Source organism: Andrographis paniculata, unplaced genomic scaffold, assembly GCF_009805555.1.
Source record: "Andrographis paniculata isolate CXL003 unplaced genomic scaffold, ASM980555v1 Contig12END, whole genome shotgun sequence".
NCBI lineage: Eukaryota > Viridiplantae > Streptophyta > Magnoliopsida > Lamiales > Acanthaceae > Andrographis > Andrographis paniculata.
Genome location: NW_026137402.1, coordinates 2,742,508 through 2,758,267, shown reverse-complemented (window position 1 = coordinate 2,758,267; position 15,760 = coordinate 2,742,508). Strand labels below are relative to the sequence as shown.

Here is a 15,760-nt window from a genome sequence, read left to right as displayed (position 1 = left end):
GGAATTCAAACGGCGGCTAGCCGGAAAGCTCGAGCGCGGAAGGCAAACGGCGGCTGCACGAAAATGTAAGCAGAGTGGAAATCTCTGCATGGAAGTGAGCGATGACGACTGCACGGAAAATGATGACGTCGTGCGGAAAGCGATGGCGGCTACACGGAATTTTGAGCGAAGCGGAATTCTATGTCCATTAATCCGTGAGTGGCAGCTGCATTTATGAGCGCGGAAGGTCATGCATGGAATTGAGCGAAGCGACGGCTAGCGCGGAATCTAAGTGACGGCTACATGGAAGGCGAGCGACGGCCACGCGGAATCCATGAGCGGCGGCTGCATTAATTCTTGCTGCAATTATTGTCTGCATTTACTACTCTGCACCCCTAGCTGCTGCATTTATTCCAGCCTTGCATTTATTTCCATTTTTGCACTCTCCCAGCTCCTATATTTAATTCCTGCATCATCACTTCTAATTTTTGGCTATTTTTGTGTAATTTTTATTCTAAAAAATAGGTAGTTATTAGTAGTTATATTATTAGCTATTTTTAGAGTTAATTATTTATGGTTATTTTTAGAGTTAGTTAGTAGCTATTTTTAGAAGTAGTTATTTATTGGCAGTGGTAATCGCCAAACTTCTAGAAACTTTTTCCCTATAAATATCCTCTCTCTATACACCATATATACACAATAATATACATTCCATACACTCTATTTTTTCCATTTCTTTTCTCTTATATTTTTAGTTTAATAATACGAGATTTTCGGTTTTGTATCGCGAGCAAACTAATTTTCTCCTCCTTTTCTTTTAATTCATGCATATTGTTTTAGCTAGTAAAATTCCTATCATACTTCTCCATCTCACATTCACCCAAAAATTTCATGTTCGATTTGAATTGTTCAAGTTAGATTTCGACAAGGTTGCGAAAGAGCGATAGAAGAATAGACTATTTCAGCTCTATTTCATGTCACAAACAAATTCCGGGTAGTTAAACGTAGCTAAGTACGCGGGAGCCTTGTCGAACTGCTTAGTTGCTGTTCTGAATTTGATTCCGATTAAAGAGAGGTATCAGAGGGGTAGAGCCACTAGCGGAACGGTTGGAAGAATAATTCATGGGGCATAGACGGTGATCTATTGGGTTACAGAAATTTCTCGTGACAGTAGAGTTTCTTACTTATAATGTTCTTCGTCAAGTGTCACTGAAGCCTCGTTGTAAATCTCCTAAGGTTGAGTACCAACCGAGTCGAGAATCGGTTTAAGCAAGCAAATGCGATCTCGCTCATTTCTCCGAGCTGCCGCGCAATTATACATATATTTTTCGCTATCACGCCATCGTCATCCCGCTCATTTCATCCATGGAATTTAGCCATTAAGGAACGCAAAAGTCAGACACAAATGTCTCGCTTCATCCTTTTCGAGATACGTATATTTTATCGCTTTTTAGTTAGATTTAATTTCTAAAATTTATCTTTCCAGTATCTTCGATTGCATTAACTCATTGCAATTTGTTTCTAATTAAATACAGGATATTCGCATATTTCCTGAGTTCGACCCGGACACTCAACGGTTAAAGAGATTTTTTATTTTTGACAAAGTTTTTGGAATTACTACACGAACACGCACGACACTATTTTCATTTTATATATATATCATTTTTTTTGTATCTTAAATGATATTTGTAATTCTTCAAAAATATTTGATCAAATTTTGGCGCCGTTGCCGGGGAATAAGCCTAGTATCTTTGTTTTAATTGGAAAATATTGAGTTTGATGCTAATTTAATTTTAATATTGAATTTTATTTTATTTTAAACCTCTAATCCATCGGCGGTATGCTTTGAAGGTTTCGAGAGTGCGATATCCTTCAGGGATCAAACCTACACGACATTTGTCTTTTGGAAAAAATCAAAAAATTTTCAAAAAAAAAAAATCGTTGGCAGCAACCTCTGCAGCTTTGTTCCAAATATACATATAGTAACAATCATATAATAATAAAAATAATAATAACATTTACTATATATATAATAAATAAATCATAATAAATAATAATATTACTATAATGATAAATCAACAATAATAAAAAAAAATAAGAATAATTAGAATAAATAAAAATTTAGTTTAGGAGTCGCTCCTTTTCTCCCCCTTTTATATATATATATATATATATAATAAAAATATTTTTTTATATAAAATAATGATTATATTATTTATTTATGTTTTTTTTATTTATTTTTTTCATTTAGAATTTCCAAGATGATCTGCTTGTTCGTTCAGATTGTATTTTAAAGCCGAAGAAGCAGACAACTATCCTTGTGAACTAGCGATGATGGCAAGCAGAGCGGTGACTACGAGCGAAGCGGCGTCAATGTCTCTGTGTGCAAGCGAAGCGGCGTCAATGTCTCTGTGTGCAAGCGAAGCGGCGTCAATGTCTCTGTGTGCAAGCGAAGCGGAGAAAACAAGCGGGAGAAGTGAGTAGGCCTGCGCCCAAGCGGAACGGCGATTATACAAGCGGAGTAGGTCTTCAATTGAAAATCCCTGCGCAAAATTGATTCTCAATTTCGGTACGAAGAATTTCAAGCTCTTCAGAATGGGTCAATCCAGGTAAAGAAATTGATTTATATATATATATATTTCCCCAAATTCTTTCTCCCGGTCGTGCGATTCTTTCATGAGGGATGTTCCGCTTATGATTTTTCTGGCACCCTAATTTATCATCGCCTCAAATTCCCTTAATGTATCATCGAATTAGCCTTCAATTTCGTCCAACCCTAATTATTTTACCGTAAATTCTTTATCGTAACCTTTTTCTCTCACCGACGAGGATGAAGCCAACCACACCACTTGTTTCATTTCTAGTTGCCTATGAATCCACCTATGAATCCACCGGTAAACATCGGAAGGAAGAAAGGTTGTATTACTCAATTTCACCTTCTCTTGCCCATTTTCATCGAATTTCTTAATTTCGAACATAATGCTAATACTCTGAAAATTTGCAGGGCTGTTTTGGATTCGATTGTGACTTTAATTCCTTAATTGTAAACATTGGAATATTAGGTTTGGACTATGCACCCAGTACTACTGATCAAACGTTGTGTCTTTTCAAACTACGATTGGTATGATCCCATGTTACGGGTTAGAACTAAAAGTATAAGAAATAAAACATGGTCGAAGTCATTAAAAAGAAAAGACATCGAAGGTACGACCCGTTTACACTTGCGATGTAAGAAACATAAGTATTTTATCTTCCATTCCCAAGTATGAAAAGGAATAGGGCTGATTGGTTGGCAGTATGTCATATTAAACTGTGGGGTTGGATCGAACACTAAACATGCCACATATTAAGATACAATGGTTGACACTTGCAACATTGAACAACCCACCAAAACAACTGTATTTGGTCTCAAAAGATGGCGAGAATAGTATTTTGATTGATACTTCAGATGAATATGACGTGATTGAAGAAGAAATTTTATTTTCGAGCTCAACTGACTTGAAAGAAAATCAACTTTCACTATCTAGTTTTGATGATGACTTTCCTGATGAATAGGTCATCAAGCATTATTATATAAACTCTCTCATGTAATATTATAATTTGATTTATTGTATATTCCAATGCAAAAATATCTTAGTCCGAGAATGAAAGGTTATGGAAGTAGCGTATTCGCCAGCTTGCCCGTTTATTTTGCTTATTGCCATAGGCAGAATAGGATGATCAATGGACACTGGATCCGACAAACCAAAGCTCAGAGGATGAGAAAAGGACATCAGCGGGTATATTTATTTATTCAATCTAAATTAATTGTTAGTTACGTGTATTGGAATTTTATACAATGCCGAATTAATCCTATTTTCTATAGGTACTACTTCCGGCATATATTTAAGTTCCAATCCACCACAAAGGGTACCACCTAAAAGAGTGTGCGTTCTGAAATCAAATAGTGATACGAAGTCGAGATGAAGGTATGCTTTAAAAAAAAAATATCTCATGCAATAAATATAAGTGTACAACAACATTACTAGAAAACTTTATCTATAAGTAATCGATGATGTTTTGGCTTGAAGAAACACATTAAGTGGAAGCCGGAAAACGAAGGTAAAGTCCACTTTATTTACAACAAGTAGGACTGCGAGATACATAATGAATAGTTGTATAAGGTCTGGCACAACCACGAGGAGAAGGTTACCTTGGCTGTCCCCACACCTATCTTTGACAGTTGGAGGAAGTATTGGAACTCCGAAGATTCTATAAAAAAGTCAACAACAGGGAAAACAAACCGATGGGGCAAAAATTCCGATGCCCAAGCCAAGTCCACACACACTGGTGGATCTCGGTCGTTTTTAGAGACCTTGATAAAAATGATAAGATTGATTCATATATAGTACTTAATTTGAAAGACTTCAAACATATCTTCTTATATACGTTTAAAAATAATAGCTATAAGGTCTCGAGAAATGGGAAACCTATAAGTGGGCACATACAAAGTGTCATAACGATTGTGAGTACTGCAGCACTAAGGAAAACCGTATAAGGGTATGCCATATATCCTATAAGATTTAATATTTTATGCTATTATCAACATTTACCATAACGTTTTTATATTTATTGCTTTCAGGAGGATATGACTATGAAATAATGTCTCAACTCGGCGATACAAGAATATAGCCGTGATGAGGCGCTTCTTTCCTTGGCCCATCAAGATAAGAAAGAAAAAAAAAAATTCGGGCTTAAGTCCTTTGCAGCGATAGTGCCAGTGGAACAGGGTTCCGATTCTAACAACGGATGTACCCCGGGTAGTCCGGATTACAGCCAACACTTGAAGAATCTCGAGAAGAATAAACATGATCATCATTGAGCAGTTCAAGATGATCAACGCTCACTTGGCTATATGCGACGATGATGAGGACTCGGGTGCCCCACCTGTTTATTAAAATTTATGTTTTTCAGACACTTATTATTTAGTATTGATGATGTTATGACTTGATTATATATTTCAGACCATTTGATATGTTGGATTGCCTAACATTTTCGTGACTATAACCTTTTTTATATTATGAGCATTTACAATGGATTATTAGTTGATTCAATACAATTGTCTGATTGTAGTTTGAAATTTATTTCTGTATTCGTTTACTGGTTGAGCAGATATTGGTAAATCACGTAATGTAAAATTGTGCAAGTGCAGGAAAATGAATAAGCGACGGATCAAAAAATAATTTCGGTAAAATTATGTCTCTATTTCCATAGCTAAATTAGTGACGGAATATTTTTGTCGCTAATCTTTGTGGACCAAATTTTTTTGTTTGAATTAGCAACAAAAAATTCCGATATTAATGACATGTCAAAATCCATCACTAGTATTAGCAACAGAATTAGAGACAAAATAAATTACATTACTAATTATATTAGTAACGGAAAAATGAATTTAAGGACGGAAAATTTTCATTGTTAATTAACAATTTTTTGTATTATACCCACGTTTACATTTAAATATCATTATTTTTTAATTTCTTTGTGCCCAAGAAAATAACATAATTAGCCCTAACATAAAGAGTATTAAATAATACCAGGGGAAGAGTTTGCTTGGAAGCCTGCAATTCCTCAACAGTTTCAGCCATTGATTCAATAATTCTTGTGTACGACTATTGATATATTGAATGACTATTATGACCATGATGCATATAGTTTTTAGAATATGATGTTTAGAATATAAAGATATGATGTAATAAAAATTTCCAGTGCATTACTTTCGAGAAAATTTCAAAAAATATCTCACACGTATACCCTATTATCACTTTTGTCTTGTATTTATCTCGCTGGAAAAATATATCTCACATGTTTGCAAAAGTCGTTATTTTTATCATTAGGCCGCGCGTAAGAGCACATGGTGTGAATGTCACGCGCGGACAAATGACATAAATAGCGACTTTTTGTAAACATGTAGAATATATTTTGCTACCGAGATAAATACAAGACAAAAGTGATAATAGGGTATAAGTGAGATATTTTTGCCATTTTCTCGAAAGTAATGCACCGAAAATTTTTATTACATCGTATATTTATATTCTAAACATCATATTCTAAAGAATACATGCATCAGGGTCATAATAGTCATTCACTGGCCCTTGCCCAGGCCCATTTTCTCTAGGGCCCATAGGAGCCCCCAATTATATGTATATACTCTTATGTACTTAATATATAAATATATACTATTATTTTTAAATATTTTAAAGAATAAATAAAATTAATTTTTAAATAAAAAAGTTATTTCATATTTATAAATAATTTATGTTTATATTAATTTTTTAATTAGTTATTTATATGTTTTAGTGTGTTTATTTAATTGTATAATTTTATATATTTTTGTTGTGAATTATGTAAAATTATGAAGATATGATAGACAATAATATTGTGTGTTTTTTATATATTTTTATTGTTATATATTTAAATTTGTATATTCTATTATATGTTTTGGTGATATTTTTAAAAAATTGTGTATTATATAATAGGTTTTTTTTTTTTTTTTTTACCAAAAACTTTTCAGTATATTTTTTCAAAAAAACTAATATATTACTTGAGAGATTTTGATTTTGAATAGTAAAATTTGAAATTGAAATAGATGTTTGATGTGATATAAATATGTATTGATATAATATTTTGAATGTAAAATTAGATTTTAGTATAATAAAATAAATAAAAATTGAGTGTTTGATTTGATGTTTTTGAAGGAAAAATAAAATTGAAATAGTAAAATCAAAAGTAAAATCTTACAAGTAAGCAGAGCCAATTATTTTTTATTATTTACATAATTTGTTATACTTTATATCAAAACAATTTCTTCAAACCAAAATACAAAACAAAACACCCTAAATAATCCTTTTGTTTGAAAATTTTTTTTTAAAAGATTTTGACTATTTATAAAAAAAATTCTTTAAAAAATATTAAATCATATATATTTTTTGGATATTTTATATTAAACTAAAAAATGTCACATCAATTTTATTTATATTTTGATATTTCAATATATAAAAATTAATTTTATTTTAACATTTACATTAAAAATGTGTAAAATTATTTTTATTATTATGCTAATATAAAAATATATATTTAGGGGCCCACTATTTCAATTTTGCCCCGACTGTTGAGGAATTGCAGGCTTCCAATAGTATAATGAGATAAATTAAATTTATCCGAATTATCGAAATAATCGATTGCTTTGTGAAATAATATTTGAAACCAACAAGGTAAGGGGTATCATTACTTATCCAAATAAAGAGTGTTGTAATTATAATAATTTTCTCTTGAAATTATAGTCAACATTCTAAAATTATGAAGGGTTGTAACAATATTCAAATTAAATTATATCAATTTTTTCATTATTTTAAAGCCTAAAAAACACATAAAATATTTATCCAGTCATATATTGGGTAAAACATAAAATAAAATAATTTAATTACTCAATATTCGTGCTGGAGCGACAATATAACACTATATTCAGTAAACCATAGTATATTACTATAAACAACATACTTTATAATATCATATAATTTTATTGACGACTATTGGACCAATGAATCTTTTTCAAGTTACAACGATGCATACAAGTCATATTGCAAATATATACGTAGACGAGAGTTTGTTGTGCGAAAAAATGCAAAATACAAAAACGAAAAATAATCCTCATAATGTGCAATACATTTACTATTGCTGCAATAAATAGCTGTATAAAAAGGACAATAGAGTTGACTCCAATAATTAACGCACATGTTCAAAGGCTCGGGATCTCGCTTCTTAGCTTCCGCCATTGGAAGATTGATTTTACTTGGAGGGTACACAAAGGGCAGCAAAGTTGACACCAATCATAAATGAACATGTTCGAAGGCTCGGGATCCCGCTCCATTGCTTCTACCATTGGAAAATTGGTTTTACTTGAAGGTGTAAATGAAAGAGGATTCGAGGGCATCAACTACGACGAAGGCGGGCGTGGTCAACAATATTGTCGACGCAGTTGCGGAAGAAGTGGTCATCAAAGGCGGGCAATGGGAGGAGAAATTCTGCGTGGTGAAATTAGAGTTTTGTAAATAAATTGGGGTGGAAAGGTGAAAAATTGAATATATATATATATAATTAATTGTGATAATAATTAAAAAAAAAAAATTGCTACATTATAATCTAAAATCTTAAATATTAGATATATACATGTTTTGCATATCAATTGTATATATTTATTAATAATGAGATAAAATATTCAATTAATTTTTATTATGTTATATGAAAATTATTTATATAAAGAATGTGACTATAAATACATTATAAAATAAGGTGATTATTTTTTATTCTTCAAAAATTATTTGCTTTAGTTGGGTTTATATTTGATTAATTAAAAAAATTTTGTATTTTAGAAAATATAAACTCAAATTTATCTTATTATAATAAATAATCCGTGAAGTAAAAAAATGTATCATAATACATTTATTTAAACATCATTTGAGTCAACTATATATAAAATTATGATAAAACAACATAATAATATTATAGAGACATCATCTAATAAATCTTTACATTATTATATTTTAAATATATACAATTTTGAAAATTAATTATTTGTGAACGTGCTTAATTTTGATTAGGATTAACTTTACAAATATATATATATGAACTTGTTAAGATAATTGATTTTTTTTTAAAAAAAAAATTAAAGATCATTAAATTAATTTTTTAAAATACCCAAAACACCCTACATTAAAATCAATAATTGATCCAATGAATAAATCAAATAAAAATTAGGATGCTCCTCAATTTTATATAACATCAAAATAATATTATTTTATATGACGTATAAAAAAATATGTAGATAATATAAATAATGAATGTATAATATATATTTTAGAGAATTGTGTGTTTATTTTGCAAAAAGAACACAAATCATTACATATTATCATTCAATGAATTGTTTGTTGTGTCTTTTGGTTGGAATTTTTCCTTTTTTTTTCTTTTTTTTTTTTTTTTGGTAATAATACAAAAATAATTAGTATATAATATATATATATATATATTTTTTTTCTAAGAGAACAAATCCCAAAATTTAAAATAAAAGGTTGTTGACAATAATGTAATTAAATTAAATAAAAACATGATTTAAAGAAATGAATTATGTGTGCTTCACTACAATTATAAATTAAAATGTATAATTTTATTAGGAATAATATTTTATTCTTCTCTTATTTATATATAAAAATTAACAAAATCTAGGGTTTGTTTTGTTTGTAGATTTGAAGACAGTTTGAAGTTTTGAATAATAAAAATTTTAAATTTATTGTTTTTATTTTAAATTTAAATTAATATATATTTTTTTTCAAAAAGATATTATTAGTAAAAATAAATCTACAAATAAAAAGAAATATGGATTCCATAACATATAGTAAATATTAACATATTCTTTTGGGCTAACCAATATGAGCTAGCATATAACTTGGATTAAGATTTATCTTAGGCCAATTGCTCCAGCTCTATTAATGCTCATCTTGCCGGGGCATAATTGTATATACACAGTTACGAATGTCATACCAAAATTTTTGATATGTTACCAACATATGCTCTTTATACCAAAAATTTAATATTTTAATTTTTTTATCAAATTTATTATACTTTTAAAAAATTCAAAAAATACCTTCTCTGCTCAGCCAAAGAATGACGAAATAGCAAAAGAAGTCGAAGAAAAATGACGAAATAGCAGAAGAAGTCGAAGAAAAATGAATAAAGGATGAAGAAGAAGAACTCAAATAAGCGAGGAAGTTAAGAAAAAGGAGAAATAATAGAAAAGAACAAGAATTGAAAAAGGCGAAGAAATTGAAGAAAATACACGAGAGAAGAACTATAATTTTGTATTTGGGAATAGGTTAAAGTTTTTTTAATTTTTTTTTTTTTCAAAAGAATTAATTATTTATATTAATAATTAAAATATTAATAGAAATTGGAGATAGAAATTAAAATAACAAGAAATAAAAGAAGGTAATAAAGCCAAAAGAAGTGAGTACTGAAAGCAAAAGCAAGAGTTAATTTCGAAAACAAGTAGTGGTTGCTACTACCTACCCACCTAAAGCCGATAATGCTAATTAAGAAACTGCTGGTTCCGAAAGAAGCAATATAGAAGCATATAGTAAGTAATACCTACATCATCATCATCATCATCATCACTCGAATGCCCATGCATTCTCCCTGCGAACCTCCTCTTCCTCCTCAGGACTAAAGTCGTTCGTTATGTTGAAAGTAGTACGAATCTCGTCCGGTGCTTTCCCCTTTATCATCTCTGCAACTGTTTGGCATGTCAGGTCCAGCAACCCGTTGATGTTCAAGTAGTTCGCAGCCTCACACACACACAATCAATCAATCAATCAGTAAGTTCGTAATAGAGCATCACAGATCTATGATGATGATGATGGAAGATATATGAAAAGGTATTTCAATAACACGAGCAATTCAGATTTTTGTTATGTTGTTCTTCCTGCAATCTGTAGCACAACCACCAGAATTCAATTTGATTCGAAACACTAACAATGTAATCCAGTGTTGTGGAAGATATTTTGATAGCCATAACCAATTCAGATTTGTTATTTTTCTGCAATTTTTATCATCATCGTGAAATTCAATATATGATCTAAAACTAGAACAATCTAATCCAATGTAGTCAAGCAATTCTAATCTCAAGTAGATTTATTAAAAATGTCACGTATATGCATTCCTCGACTAAACTTTCTTCGTTGTTTTACCAACACAAATAAGTTAAAATCAGAGATATAGAGGATTCCTATTATCATCTTCGTTATTCTGTAACTAAACAGAACTGAGATTCCTATCTTACAATACAAATTCCTTACTACTGAGAAGCCAGAAGTATATTTTTCTTTACAGCAAATATTACATTATCAAAATTCCAAATAACATTCAGAAAAGAGAAAACCGAATCCAACAATGATGGAAAAACTTTTTAGTAAAACAACAATCGACAGCACGCAAAGAGGAAATAAGCGAAACCTATCGATAAAACAAAACTTAAGGTTCAACAACTATTTTTACGCAAATTAATACACACGCAACAAATTAAACAGCGAAACTATAGGAACGAAAGAACAAAATTCGTAGTGGATAAACGAAACAGAAAAGGCAAGCCCTAGCTAGGGGCAAAATATGAATAAACATAGAGAGAGCATACCAAAATCAGATCAAACAGCGTTCCCTGCTCAACCTTAACGAATTCGGCATCAAACGCCTTCAATTGGTCTGCAGACGACCTGTTTGCAGGCATTACATCCCCGGACTCCTTGGCAACCGCCTCCGCATGGCGATTACAGTACTCAATTACCTTTGCCAGGATCCTGGAGTTCACGTTAGGCAGAGGAATGGTATCGTCAGCGCAATCATCCTCGATCATGTGTTTGATCGTGACTGATTGGATAGCAACCTCCTTCTCAATCTCGAAGGTCTCGCCGTCGGAACTCTTCAAAACGATCTTCCTCTTAGATTCTGAATCGGACGACATCTTTTCTGTTTCGATCGGAAAATTTCCTCGTAACCACCGATAGAGAAGACGATGGAGAGTAACTGCTGGAGGAATATGAGCGAAGGATGAAGTTGGTGCGGTTTTGATGGGTATTTATAGACGGGCGGGGGTTGGGCGGTTACTGTTCCTACCTTTTAGGGTTTGTTATTTAGATTTCAATATTTCCTAAATATCCGCTTGTATCGTATCTGAATAAGAACTTTTCTTTTTTTTTTTTTTTTTTTTTAATATAAAGATTTAGATTTTTTAATTTGATATTTTATTGTTAAAGATAAAAATAATAAAAAATTAGATAGACACTAAAGGAAATATATGTACTATTTTTTATATTAAAATTATACAAGATGCGTTTAGATTGAATTATAATTCATAAATTATTATAATTAATGAATTAATTAATAGTATAATGTTTATTTTGTGTTATTCAATATTAAATAAATTTATATTATATATATATATTTTTTTATAATGTGAAAATTCGCGATTGCTTACCGGAAAAATACGCATTCGATACATAATATCATGTTCATTTAAATAGATTATATGTTATAATAATTATATTTTCTTATTCAAAATATTATAAATAATCTTATTATAAATGATAGTAATGGAATATAATTAATTTTATATATAGTATTTTTTTTTTCTAATTATAGCAATATATTATAATATATTAAAATTTAATTGTGATATTATCATTACATAATATTATATATATAATTTGATATATTTTATGTATTATTTAGTAAATATATCTAAGTTTATCCTTAAAATTATAAATTAAATTTTAGTAATATATTTTATATCATTTTTATAACTTTATATTATTAATTAAAAATTAAAATCAAAATATATCAAACAAAATGATGACGTTGGAATCCGCAGTCGCTACCCGAAAGTGCGCATTGGGTAAACTCCCAGCCGAACTTAATATCCTGCAAATCAAATTCGACGGAAAAATGACATTGGACAACCATGTGTAGACAAAAAAAAAATTATTATTATTATTATTACATTTATATCAAATGCTTCTAAGTATCTAAAAGAAACGATAATTTAGACATTTTATTAGATATGATTCTAGGGTTAGATTGTATTAGTAATATCATAAATCAATATAATTGTATGGAATCTATGATTATATATGACCTTAATACATTAAAATAAATATGAGATTATATCGAATAAAATAATATTATTCATTATAATTTTATGTAATAAATACATCCATAGTTTATCATATTATAAATCATATTTTATATTATATTCTATTCGTCGACTAAATTTAAATTTACTCAAATACTAATTTTATCAAAATAAACAGATCAATATTTAATTATTATCTTTTATTCATATAGATTATTTACAATAAATATCATTATATTTATTACTTTATCTCTTTTCGATTTTTTATTTTTAAATTTCTAACTAAATTTTCAAAATTACCCAAAATTATTATCATTTTTTAATTTTTATATTGGACCACAATATTCTAAATTTACCTACTGAAAATAGTATATTATAAATTTGAAGGGGTTCGAGCTCCATTAATTGCAAACTATGAATTTGGAATATTTTTATTTTTATTTATTTATTTATTTATTTTCTAAATTAATTGTGTATTTGATTATTTATTATAAAGAATGTGAGCCAATAATTATTTTTTATTTATTTAATATATATTTTCTTTGTCCATTTATATAGTATATATTTATTTTTATATGATTTTTCGTAAATATTACTATTATATTTTAACTATAGTTGATAATAGTTTTGATATATAAAAATTATTTTATCTTATGATACGGTAGAATATTGATGGAAATAAATATAAATATAAAAATATTTATAATATGTAGTAGGTATAAGTATTTTTTTTAAAAGATAACTATTTTAATTTTGGATAACAAAAAATAACAAAATATATATTTATCAAATAGCAAATAAAGTATTTTCAATAAATTATCTTAATAATATTTTTATATGTACATAACTTAAATATATGCAATTTAAATATAAACATTTAGTTTATCATCATTATTTTATTGATTATTTGATAAAAATGACTTTATTAATATATTTAAATATTTATACAAATTAATTTTATTATTTATTGAAAATATAATTTTAATATTTATGCGTATTATCATATATAAAAATAAGTATAATATATGATTTAATTAATTTGAATTCAAAATAATTATAAGTTAAATTATAACATTATTATTAAATATATATTGATTTATCTATAATCAGGGCAGCTCATCAGACACCTAACCTATGACTCATATTTTAAAATATTATCTATTATTATTATTATTATTAAATTTTAAAATTAAATGTTAATTTTTAGTTTATATATTTTTTTTTCATAATTATTCAATTTCATTATGAAATTAACTTTTAAACAGTAATCATATATTTTTTTTTTGTATTTTTTTATTTTTAACCAAGTCTTATCTTATCTTTCTAAATTTAATCGTCGTCTATACTTCTTTACCTTACACCGTATTGTGCTCACCAACTCAGACTAAACCCACCTTACATTTTCTTTTATCTCTTTAGTTATATTATTTTGAAATACATTTTAATTAGATGTTTATAAGGTTTATAATTTATAAATATTGATAGTATGTTCATAAATCTATATGTATATATATTAAATATTAAATATTAGACTTATCTTATTTATTCTTATTTTATCTTATATATTTGAAAAGATTATTCGTTTTATTTAAGCAATAATTATTTTGAAGTGATTGTTTTAAAATTTAAATATATATACCACATGTGTGATATATAATTTATGTATCATAATTATAATTATTCGTAATATATTAAATATATTTGTATTTTGCATAAAATAATATGTATAATTAAAAATATATTAAAAATAACTTTTTATGTGATAATTTATTTATAATATTACAAATATTGATAGTATATTGTTATTGTTTTTGTAATGTTTTGTTTTAAATTCTGATTTTTGCAATGAATAATTTGTTTTGGCGGGAAACAATTTTAAAAAATTTATGATTTAGGATCAATTTGAAAATATATACAATTTTTTACACTGTTTTTATATCACATTTTTTTTAAAAAAAAAATTAATTTTGACACTGTTTTTATTAAACATTTTTTTTTATTACACGTTTCTTATATATTTTAATCATTTTTTGTTTACTAAAGCAATTCTTTTTTAATCTTCGTTAAGAGTTTATATTATCTTTTTAATCATCTTTAATTATTTTTTAAAAGATATTTTTGTCCTTGTATTTTTTAACTATAAAGCACAAAAAGTAGTTAAAAGCACTAATCAATACCCCATTTTTTAAAACATGTGTCCAACCAATAAGAATAATTTTTTATGAATTATAATGTTTTTTTATTTCTTTGTTATAAAAAAAATTATTTTTTCCTATATGATATGTATATTCATATATATATATATATATTTTTTTTTTGGGAGTTTTTCATTATATGGATTTAAAAAAAAAAAACATAAATATATATTATCAATTTTTGGGAAGTTGGCCTAGGTTCTTAAATCGAAAATAAATTTGAGTAGGACAAAAATACAAGAACAATGCGAATTACATATTTGGTCAAAAACAATGGTCAAATCACATTTTTGTACACCCGTTAGCAATACATACCCATATACACTCCCAAATAGTTAAAGATATAATGGAGTTATGAGATAGTCATCCGTACAATAATATAAGTGCTGATTTTTCAAATCTTAACACTTGTAATATATATAAATATCACACAGTATTATTATACATAACACATGTTGTATTGTAAAGACATATATTGTATTGTAATATATATAAATGTGTTATATAAAAATATAAAATGTGCTGAAATTAACTATTATTTATGTAGTATAAAACTATAGCATGTATTGTTAGTTCATATGTTGTACAATTACAAGTGTTATATGACAGTACGTGGTGCGTTGAAATCAACTATTGTTTGTTCTGTTTAGGCCCTTCTTTTTGGGGGCAACTGATCCATTCTATGAACCCAATTCTGTTCCGCTATAGAATGATTTATCTCCGAGTTAGTGCTCTTTAGTCCTCTCGAAATCGGGCTTCCTCACTTAGCAGCTCCTTTTGTTTCCGACTAACATTGGGGGGTTTCAGAAAATGGGCAACCAACGGATTCAACCGTTGTATAAGACTATAGCATGTGTTGTTAATAGATGTGTTG

The 15,760-nt window shown here is 28.0% G+C and overlaps 1 protein-coding gene across 3 annotated transcripts; it reads right to left on the bottom strand.

Moving 5' to 3' along the window:
* Positions 1–7,568: 7,568 nt before the first annotated feature.
* LOC127254670 (SKP1-like protein 1A) lies at positions 7,569–11,645 on the bottom strand. 3 transcript variants are annotated; one of them, XM_051279916.1, is made up of 3 exons: positions 11,198–11,645; positions 10,156–10,352; positions 7,569–8,039 (listed from the first exon to the last, which is right to left on the bottom strand). In XM_051279916.1, the coding sequence occupies exons 1-2, from the start codon at positions 11,522–11,524 to the stop codon at positions 10,179–10,181; spliced, it is 501 nt and encodes a 166-aa protein (XP_051135873.1). In that variant the 5' UTR covers positions 11,525–11,645; the 3' UTR covers positions 7,569–8,039; positions 10,156–10,178. The 3 variants fall into 3 exon arrangements, with proteins under 3 accessions (XP_051135873.1, XP_051135865.1, XP_051135857.1); XM_051279908.1 differs by having other exon boundaries at positions 7,570–8,039; positions 10,160–10,352; XM_051279900.1 differs by lacking the exon at positions 7,569–8,039 and having other exon boundaries at positions 9,993–10,352; positions 11,198–11,644.
* Between the last annotated feature and the right edge of the window lie 4,115 nt (positions 11,646–15,760).

What these genes read in the sequence shown, in the direction of transcription:
- LOC127254670 (XM_051279916.1), bottom strand. Translation starts at nt 11,524, where the DNA reads ATGTCGTCCGATTCAGAATCTAAGAGGAAGATCGTTTTGAAGAGTTCC. An exon ending in CGCTGTTTGATCTGATTTTG is followed by an intron (nt 10,353 to 11,197) that starts GTATGCTCTCTC and finishes TGTGTGTGTGAG; the next exon opens with GCTGCGAACTACTTGAACAT.